We start from the raw sequence: 10,151 nt of genomic DNA on the forward strand, positions 1-10,151 counted from the left end.
GGGTGTGTGTGTGTCCCACCAGCAGCTGCTTGAGCCAAATTATTGAGCTCAAACCGAAATTATCCTAAATTAGACATGGCCGCGACCGGAGTTCTTCCCTTCATCAGGGGAGTAGACTTGAGTGGGAATGAATTTAAGGTAAGCCTTCTACCTCAGGACCTCTATATCTACGGAATATCCGTAGTGATCTGTTAATAAATCATTGACTCATGCGAGAAGATGTTGATGTAGAGTGGTCTAGCTTGTCAAAGCTATCTGTGCTAACTACTTATTAGAGAGCAGCTCAAGGCGGTCAATCAAGCGATGCGACGGGTGGAGGAAATTTCTAGAGGTTTGTTGGCGGTTCAGCAGTGTTGAATGTCACTTTGTAATGTTATCATAAGGGTTTCTGTGTCTCGTTTGGGAGGATGCGTCCTTTCAAGGCTGGAGTATATCGAATGTCCTCCCCTAAAAATGAGACGGCCTTCATAGGGGAAACGGAACGTAACATGGTTGCTATGACAGCACGCATCTCTTTAACAAGCGGAGCGCTTTGAGTGAGAAGGGAACAAAGTCCCTCTGGAAGGGAATGTATGAGGTACATTTTAGGAGAGTTATAATGATGTAAAGAGAAAAGAAAATAGATTTTACAGTTGTACTTTTAGTCTAATACTTTAATTATATATTATTATAATAATACATATTATATACTCTGCACCCATCTACTGAGGTACTTCAACTTGGGAATTCACATTCCTTGCGTTTGAACATCATATTGACGGGCAAATTGGCGTCAAATTTCACATTTCCGTTGAAGTATTGTGGGTTGTGAGTGCCCACAAAGGATATACTCCGCATTCACGTGAAAGAAGGTCGCATTCAAAGTGTCCTACTCGCTTTTCTGAAACGAGACAGCTTCGATGATGTATGCAGCCGACAAATGCGACCTCCGGAGGACACAGCCTTCCAAACGAGACACAGCCTCTGTCGTGGGGACACTGGTCCCTCAAACGCGCGCTTAATGCAGCTAGATTATAACATGATGGCTCGCGACTTATTGAATCATAATATATGTGTCACTGTGTATTTCTTATTGTGAAGAAAATTGGCAATACTCAGCTTTATTAATAAGAGAGAGTTTGTTTTTTTGTGAGTTAAAGATGGATTGAAGTGAACAGAAAGGTGAGAGAGGTAGTCTTCGCCCCATTATACACTGCAAAAAAATAAATGTTTTATTTGTTTTTGTTTTGGCTCCAATATAAATATCTAAAACTCCTTTAAAACAACGCACATTTTCTTTAGCAGCTATACTGCAGAAGAATTTTTTTTAAATCTGAGAATGTTGAATATAATATTAAAAATACAAATATCAAAAAATATCTAAAAATCCTTTAAAAAGGGTCACCTGAGAAGCAGCATATAAGATATTTAGGCTTGCTGTTAGAGAACAGATCTTGAATATAAATATATTTTGTCTTTAATGCACTGGTAGAAGTATAACCAAGTGAAAAAATACACTTATATTTAAGATCCATTCTCTTAAAGCAAGTCTAAATATCTTAAATGTTTACAAGTATATAAGAAAAAAATGTATCTTGTTTTAAGGATTTTTAGACAATTTTAAATGGAAAACAAGACAAAAACACTTGACAATAATAGGAGTTTTTACAGTGAATTTCTTTACTGAATTAAAGTATTTTTTCCCCTTAATTCAGTGAATGTCATTTAGAGGTATTTTTAAAAGATGATTTTGTCCTCTTTATTGTTAGTATGCACATTTAATACAACCTTTTAAGTTGGGGCACAAGCTGAATAATCGGTTAACAGCTAATAATTAATTGTTGGAATAATCGCAGAATAGTCGAATAACCGTTAAAATAATCGTTAGATTAATTGATTATCAAAATAATCATTAGTTGCATCCCTGCAGTACAAGTGAATGGTGGCCTTAGAAGCTCCAACACTCTTGATATCTTAAATCTCAAACTATCATGATTGCCAAGAGCCTTCTTGATATTTAAAGTGAAAAGGGAGTTATGTTTTTGTACATTCTCACCCAAAACCGATTGGATCACTTCCAAAGATATGGATTAATCCACTGGAGTTGTATGGATTACTTTTATGCTGCCTTTATGTGCTTTCTGGAGCTTCAAAGACTTGGTCACCATTCACGTGCATTGTGAGGGACAACAGAGCTGAAATATTCTTCTAAAAATCTTTGTGTTCTGCAGAAGAAAGAAAGTCATACACATCTGGGATGGCATGAGGGTAAGTAAATGATGAGATCATTTAAATTTTTGGGTGAACTATCCCTTTAACTAAACCCACTTCAATCAGATCTACTCCTCTCGAGATGCACATGACACTGGTTGTGTTGTGAGAGCATGGAGCATTCTGGTTCACACTCATCTTGTTTGCATAGCAAACACACCCAGTAATCTTCAAGGATTTTTTTTCTCTTTGGGAAGGTAAATGACATTATTGTACCAGGTTTAGCTCATTTTGATAATATTCAGACTTAAGACTAAATTGCATCACTGTAGCAGACTCTAGCAGACATACACAGAAACTGTTAATACATGATTGTAATGTGTAACTCAGTAATAAACATGGTCATTTTTAGCAGAGTTTCTATTTCTGTGTAAATAGGGGGGCTATTTTCCTGAACATGTCAAATCTATGACCAGCTTGCGATGGCTCAAGCTGAACAGAACGGGTCTTTGCTATCTTCCAGAGGAACTGGCCTTCTTACAGAAACTGGTGACAGATTTTCTGTACATTCTAATATTGTTTGAGTCAGAATTTAATGTTTTATAAACAGGCTGGCATTAACAATTTATTAATGTTTCATCTGGGGTATTTTTATTTCTCTCTCACTTATTTATATCAATTCAGGAACATTTGTCAGTGAGTCACAACAACCTCACAACCCTGCATGGAGAATTGTCAAGTCTTCCCAACCTGAGGGTAAATATGATTTACAGTATGCACACTTCCAGGAAGTAAACGACTGCAGGGCAAACTTTGATAGCAGTGAATGGGAGACCATGCCACATATAATTGTTGCTTACCTATTTGCTCCAATATCAAAAGAAAAACGGCACTAGTAAGTAACTTTCCAAATGAAGAAAAAAAAATGAGAGCGATGGATTACGACATTTAGAAGAGAGATGTCAAATTTACTGTCACTCTCTCAGCAGCTGTATTAAAAACCTCATCACATCTTTGGTAACTCGTTTAAAAAAAAAAAAAGAAAATTCCAGGGTAATATAATACAAAGTATAATGTTGTAAATTTACACTAAATAATTATTATTAAATATAAAATAGTTTGCTAGATTTAGCCTAGTTGCTAAATAAGGCGGAAATGCGCCATCACAGTCTGTGAAACATGATGGGAGAAAGATGCCTCAGGTTGTTCCTGGCAGGGTACTCCATATAGTTAGAATTAGGGTGGGGGCGGGGTTAGGATATCTGCTGCCTGCCAGAACAAACAGAGGCACCTTTGTACAATGGGCTCTGTGAAAAGGGTCCATTGCAAAAAACATCACATGCTCCTCTGCTTACACTTCACATAATTATTTATGTAGCCATTTACATAAGTAGGAAAAAGAGCGATTGAGCATTTTGAATATTCACAGCATTACTTTGCTGTTACTGTAAAGATGTTCAACATTTAATCTGTCCTTGTTATTTTGCCGCAGGCAGTTGTGACCAGAGCAAACAACCTGAAGAACTCAGGAGTTCCTGATGATATTTTTCAGCTGGAAGATCTTTCTGTGCTGGTATGTACTCTTCTCTTTTTGTTGTCTAAATATTTCTCTCTCGTTTGGAAGGATGGGATAAACTGTATTTCTTACTTAAAGCAAAAGTGTGTAATTTCTGCATCACTAGCGCCACCTAACAGAATTGCAAAAATAAACATTTGTTTTCAAACAGATTTCTGAATACGCCCCCTCTTCTGTTGATAGAACAAGCAGATAGTCCTGTCCCCAAATCACGCCATTGGTCGAGTCAATGTTATTGCGTCAGTATGGAGGGGACGCTCAAAATAAACAGGAATTTTTATATTTAGAGGGCATAAGAGAAAGTATATTAACAGAAAAAGTTCAGCTTAAAGTGCAGGCATAATTTAATTTTACACAAGCAGTTTTGATTCTTCCTTGGATCAAGTTATTTAATGTTATTTGAGCTTGTGTTAATATGCATTCGATTGTGGGCTGTCAGGTAAGTAAAGGAGACATGCTCAAGGACTCATGTTTACATGTAATTCCCTCTTTTCTCCAGGATCTGAGCTACAACCAACTAACTGAGATTCCAAGAGACTTGGAGAACTCCAGGAACATGTTGGCCTTAAACCTCAGTCACAATAGGTACTGTCTGTCTGTGTTTGTTTTGAGAGTGGGGTGGACATGATTACCCAAGTACTTGGAAGTGACAGCAGTGATTGATCTTGACAACACAATTATTGCATGACTTTTTTTTTTTACTTCAAAGTATTTCATTTTTTATATTGTATTGGAAACGGTGGTATCTTGCAGTTCAGTAACCGCTAGATGGAATGGAACAGAACACAGGGCTCTTGAGATGTGTTGTGAAAAGTGTGACATAGAATTCATGATTTTATGCTTTAATGGCACTGGGATCAAATATTGCAGTTTTAATGGGTTTCAATGGGGACATTTTTGTCCTCAAGGTCCTGAGTGTAACTATTCTGTGCACACAGTGTATTATAGATGTATTTTAGGAACTGAGGTTGAAATATCAAAATTTCCCAAAAAGTACACACCTTTGGAAAAATTTATTAACACAGCCAAAATTATCTAAATGTCCCGAAGGTCGCACAAGGGTTAATTTGTTTGAGGGATGTTTCATGAAGCCAGAATGTTCAGCTATTAAACAAAAATGGTTTTGTGTCATATCTGTGATTTGTTTATTTGCTACGGAGTAAAAAAAGCTAAGTGTGGTGATTCCATAATTTTTCCCAGGGGTTGTACTATTACTGTTGCTCATACTTGGGGTTAAGGGTTTGTTTTTAAATGCCTAACACCAAGTGTTAAACTTTGGCCTGTAACTCTTCCTGCACCATTTAATATCTCCATAAGAATATGAATTACTCACCCTCATGCCATCCCAGATGTGTATGACTTTCTTCTGCTGAACACAAATGAAGATTTTTAGAAAAATATCTCCGCTCTGTAGGTCCATACAATGCAGTTGAATAGTGGCCAGAATTTTGAAGCTCTAAAAAGCACATAAAGGCAACATAAAAGTAATCCATATGACTCCAATGGTTTAATCTATGTCTTCCAAAGCGATCTAATCTGTTATGGGTAAGAACAGACTAAAATATAACTCCCTTGTCACTATAAATCTTGACATCAGCAGTCTCCTTGTCGATCATGATTTCAAGCTCCATTACACTTCCTAGCACCATCTGGAGCTCTGCATACATGTCAAGCACTATGAAGTGTAGTCAAGCTTAAAATCCTGATTGTGCAATGGCAAAATGTACAGTGAAAAAAAGTTATATTTTGGTCTGTTTTTACCCATTAACGATTAGATCTCTTGAGAAGACATGGATTTTCTATGCTGCCTTTATGTGCTTTTTGGAGCTTCAAAGTTTTGGACACCATTCACTTGCATTGTGTGGACCTACAGAGCTGAGATATTCTTCTAAAAATCTTTGTTTGAGTTTTGCAGAAGGAAGAAAGTCATTTCAAATAGTGTCTAGTTTAATTAAAGGAATAGTTCAACCAATCATGAAAATTCTCTCATCATTTACTCACCCTCATGTCATTCCAGATGTGTATGACTTTCTTCCTTCTGCAAAACTCAAACAAAGATTTTTAGAAGAATATTTGAGCTCTGTAGGTCCATACAATGCAAGTGAATGGTGACCAGAACTTTGAAGACCTGAAAAGCACATAAAGGCAGCATAAAAGTAATTCATACAATTCCAGTAGTTTAAGCCATGTCTTCAGAAGTGATTTGATAGGTGTGGGTAAGAAACAGATCAATATTTAAGTCCTTTTTTTACTATAAATTCTCCTGCCTGCCCAGTAGGTGGTGATATACACTAAGAATGTGAATTGCAAAAAACAAAACAAAAGAAAAACATGAAAGTGGAGATTGATAGGGAAAAAAAGGACCTAAATATTGATCTGTTTCTCACCCACACCTATCATATCACTTCTGAAAATATAGATTTAACCACTGGAGTCTTATGGATTACTTTTATGCAGTGTTTATGTGATTTGGAGCTTCAAAGGTCTGGCCATCATTCACTTATATTGTATGGACCTACAGAGCTGAAATATTCTTCTAAAATCTTTATTTGTGTTCTGCAGAAGAAATAAAGTCAAACACATCTGGGATGGCATGAGGGTGAGTAAATGAGAGAATTTTCATTTTAGGGTGAATTATCCCTTTAAGACCTAGATGTATTTCTTAAAAATGTTGTGATCTCTGTTTGCTTCAGGTTGTGAGAATGACCCAGCAACAGGAGAACCTCAAATTCTTGTCACACTTCAAGAGGAAGTTCGTCATCCATAAAGGCAAGATGAAGCTAAAGGTGGACATTGTGCAACCAAGCTTATACCATATCAGGACAAATGGAAGTGCACTCTGCACCAGGTAACATTATGCTTAGATGGTATCTTTTCAATATAACAGCAAAAAATGTACAGGTTATAAATATTTTTGTTGTGTTTAAGGACTATACAAATAGCCACCGATTCCAGTAACCTCAACTCTGAATTCTGCTTCATACTGAAGGTAAAGTGTGTACTCTCTAATAAAATATAAAATAAGACATGAAACAGAATTCATATTTGCTATGATTCATCAGCTGTGAATAACTTAACAACATTGTTCTTTTGTTTAGGTGCCATTTGAAAGTACAGACAACCAGGGAACAGTGTACACATGGGTTGGCCAAGCAGCAGACCCAGATGAAGCTAAACTGGCAGAGGACGTCATGAACACCATGTTTGATGATTCATACAGCAAACAGGTAGGCTACATACTCTTGTGCCAAAGACAATTTCTGTGAGCTTAATTGTAATATACTGAATTATTATTATTTCTTCTTTTTTCCCTTTATTCAGGTGATAAATGAAGGAGAGGAGCCAGAAAATGTCTTCTGGGTCGGCATTGGCTCACAGAAGCCATATGATGAAGATGCAGAGTACAGGAAATATGCCAGACTGTTTAGGTAAGGATTTAGTTACAGGAAAAATGACTTTTATTTTGTCTCTCCATCTGTTATTGTTGTATGTGAAGAGAACAGATCTGTCCTGTTATCTCAGGTGCTCTAATGAGAAAGGTTACTTTGCTGTATCGGAGAAGTGCTCTGACTTCTGTCAAGATGACCTGGCTGATGATGACATCATGCTTCTGGACAATGGAAAAGAGGCAAAGCTTCATGCTTGCAGCCAAACACAATATCTTGCCTGTGAATTTGTTATAAGATTCTATTCCTGGTTTTCAAGGTTTACATGTGGGTTGGTACACAGACAAGCCAAGTGGAGATCAAACTGAGCCTGAAGGCTTGTCAGGTAGGTGACAGATTGAATTACAGTTTTATTAAACGGCAACACCGTGGCCTTTCCTGTGCATGCTTAACGTTGTTTTACCCTTTAATCAGGTCTTTATTCAACACATGAGGTCAAAGGATGCAGAGCACCCGAGAAAACTGCGCCTGGTGCGCAAAGGCAATGAGCCTCACTGTTTTACACGTTGTTTCCTGGAGCACCTTCAAGACCGCACCTGCATAAACTAGCCTTGCACTTCACAGAGTCCGTCTGAACACTACACTTCTACAAGCATTAGAGTTCAGAAAACTACACCTCTCATTACAGACCCTCCATTACTAATGTGCACTGCAACACTCTCTTTGTAAAGCTCACAAATATATTTGCTAATTTAAGCAGTATTATGGAATTTTATATTTATGTGTAGGTTTAAAATCAGAGGAAGAGTTTAAAGGGATGGTTCACCCAAAATGTGACTGACTTTCTTTGTGGACACAAAATGAAATGTTTGGCAGTGTGTCAGTCTCAGTCACCATTCACTTTCATTGCATCTTATTTTTCCCCATACAATGGAATTGAAAGGTGACTCCGAGCTGTCATTCTGTCTAACATCTCCTTTTGTGTTTCACGAAAGAAAGCCATATGGGTTTGGAACAACAGGAAGGTGAGTAAATGATGACTCATTTATTTATTATTATTACAGTGAACTATCCATTTTAATGATACAGCACTTAGGTGAGCCTTACCTTGTGAGATAAAAATGATGTATTCCTTGAGGGATTATTTTTAAGAAAAATATATCTGTTCTAAGGGAGAGTCTAAGTACAGTAGCTGCTGTTGTAAATTGTCATATCTGTTTACAGTCTTCTTTACATTTGTTATTTTAAAGGTGACTCTTTATATCATTTGTTTGAGCAACATATGTTTTATTCACTAGACACATAGCGTATTTATTGACTGCCAAGACTTTCAGTTATTGAAAGCAGAACACCCATGTCTATGTTTCAGATTTCATCAAAACATTGGTGCCACTCACCAGATTTGTTAGTTACCTTTGAATGTCTGTTTCAGTCCATCAGCTTGATGTTTTATTGCTTCATTTTTGGGATGTCGACTGATGCCAGCACTGATGGAATAGAGGATTGCACAGTCTTTGTGAGATGTTCTTTGATAAATCACATGAAAAAACATATATTATTTAAAGCATAATCTGTAATTGCTTTGACTGGCAATCCAGTAGTATTAATACAGCAGTGCACCCCATGATTTGGTATGGTGACCTCACATACATTTTCAATAAGCCTTTAGTTTAGCAGAGCTTATGTTTGCTATTAAGCTTACACTGTTTCATCAATCACAGATTGTGCTTTAAAAAAAAGAAAAAAGTTTATAGTCCTGTGTATGGACTACTTGATAGGTATTTTTTTTATTATTATTTTATTTTATTTTTTTAATAATGAATATTTGTTAAACTTGGATTGGGAAATTTGTTTTGTCAAGGGAAGAATGTTCTTGTTTTAAATATGTTAATACTATTTATTATGGCTATCATAAAGGGATTGGTAGAGGTGAATAATACATATTCGCAGTTGATTGTGAGCTGCCCTTTTCCGTTTCAACAGCTTTTTTGTCTGCATTCAGTACTGTGCAAAATTGTAGGCACTTGTGGAAAATGTTGCATAGTGAGGATGTCTTCAAAAATAATGTTTTAAATATTTTTCACTTATTAACATCATACAGTCCAGTAAACATAAAAAAAAAGCTAAATCAATATTTAGGAGTGACCACCTTTGCCTTTAAAACAGCACCAGTTCTCCTAGGGACACCTGGACACAGTTTTTCTTGGTTGTTGGCAGAGAGGATGTTCCAAGCTTCTTGGAGAATCTATTTCGGCTGTCTCAATTGCTTCTGTCTCTCATGTAATCTCAGACAGACACGATGTGCATTGGGGGGGGCTCTGTGGGGGCTAATGCCATCTGTTGCAGGGCTCCCTGTTCTTCTATTCTAATCTTTTCTATTTGCAAAAGTAATGTTTGGGAGTCTAAAATTTATTTTTCCTATTGAAACACTAAAGCTGAAGATATAAATAATCATCTTAAGATAAATGTTTTTGTGAAACATCTTATGTGCCTAAAACTTTTGCACAGTACTGTATATATATATATATATATATATATATATATATATATATATATATATATATATATATATATTCTGTGTGTACAAATATTTTCTGCCACCAATTTCACCTGCAGATGCTCTATTTATGTATTTTGTATTGAATAAAAGTTTCATTGCACATGTGTATGACTACAAAGATAAATATTTTCATTGCACTTTTTCCATATAGAACTAAATAAACGTTGAAGGCATTTTAATCGAGTTTTTTCTATGTAGCTACTAATAGGTTGTTTAGTCAGTGTAGGGTATTCTAGTAATATGCTGGTCTATTATGCCGATTTATTTGTTAAAGATATAGTTCACCCAATCATGAAAATTCTCTCATCATTTACTCACCCTCATGCCCTCCCAGATATGTATGACTTTCTTTCTTCTACTGAACACAAATGAAGATTTTTAGAAGAATATTTCAGCTCTGAATGCAAGTGAATTGGTACAAACATTCTGAAGCTCAAAG

General features: G+C 36.2%; 1 protein-coding gene across 3 annotated transcripts; it reads left to right on the forward strand.

Moving 5' to 3' along the window:
- The first annotated feature begins 69 nt into the window (after positions 1-69).
- On the forward strand, positions 70-9,726 carry LOC127450858 (protein flightless-1 homolog). Of its 3 annotated transcripts, XM_051715279.1 has the most exons (12): positions 70-2,447; positions 2,629-2,739; positions 2,875-2,946; positions 3,683-3,763; positions 4,266-4,351; positions 6,460-6,614; positions 6,695-6,755; positions 6,865-6,993; positions 7,088-7,194; positions 7,289-7,394; positions 7,472-7,537; positions 7,627-9,726. In XM_051715279.1, the coding sequence occupies exons 6-12, from the start codon at positions 6,469-6,471 to the stop codon at positions 7,759-7,761; spliced, it is 750 nt and encodes a 249-aa protein (XP_051571239.1). In that variant the 5' UTR covers positions 70-2,447; positions 2,629-2,739; positions 2,875-2,946; positions 3,683-3,763; positions 4,266-4,351; positions 6,460-6,468; the 3' UTR covers positions 7,762-9,726. The 3 variants fall into 3 exon arrangements, with proteins under 3 accessions (XP_051571239.1, XP_051571241.1, XP_051571240.1); XM_051715281.1 differs by having other exon boundaries at positions 70-2,739; positions 7,289-7,537; positions 7,627-7,767; XM_051715280.1 differs by lacking the exons at positions 70-2,447; positions 2,629-2,739; positions 2,875-2,946; positions 3,683-3,763 and having other exon boundaries at positions 4,024-4,351.
- Positions 9,727-10,151: the final 425 nt, after the last annotated feature.

The sequence above is a fragment of the Myxocyprinus asiaticus genome, chromosome 13 (genome assembly GCF_019703515.2).
Source record: "Myxocyprinus asiaticus isolate MX2 ecotype Aquarium Trade chromosome 13, UBuf_Myxa_2, whole genome shotgun sequence".
In the NCBI taxonomy this organism is placed as follows: Eukaryota; Metazoa; Chordata; class Actinopteri; order Cypriniformes; family Catostomidae; genus Myxocyprinus; species Myxocyprinus asiaticus.

Excerpts from the sequence above, each read along its gene's own strand:
- LOC127450858 (XM_051715279.1), top strand. The coding sequence starts at position 6,469 with ATGACCCAGCAACAGGAGAACCTCAAATTCTTGTCACACTTCAAGAGG. Across the intron at positions 7,195-7,288 it reads AAATATGCCAGACTGTTTAG|GTGCTCTAATGAGAAAGGTT; the intron begins GTAAGGATTTAG and ends CTGTTATCTCAG. Across the intron at positions 7,538-7,626 it reads TGAGCCTGAAGGCTTGTCAG|GTCTTTATTCAACACATGAG; the intron begins GTAGGTGACAGA and ends CCCTTTAATCAG.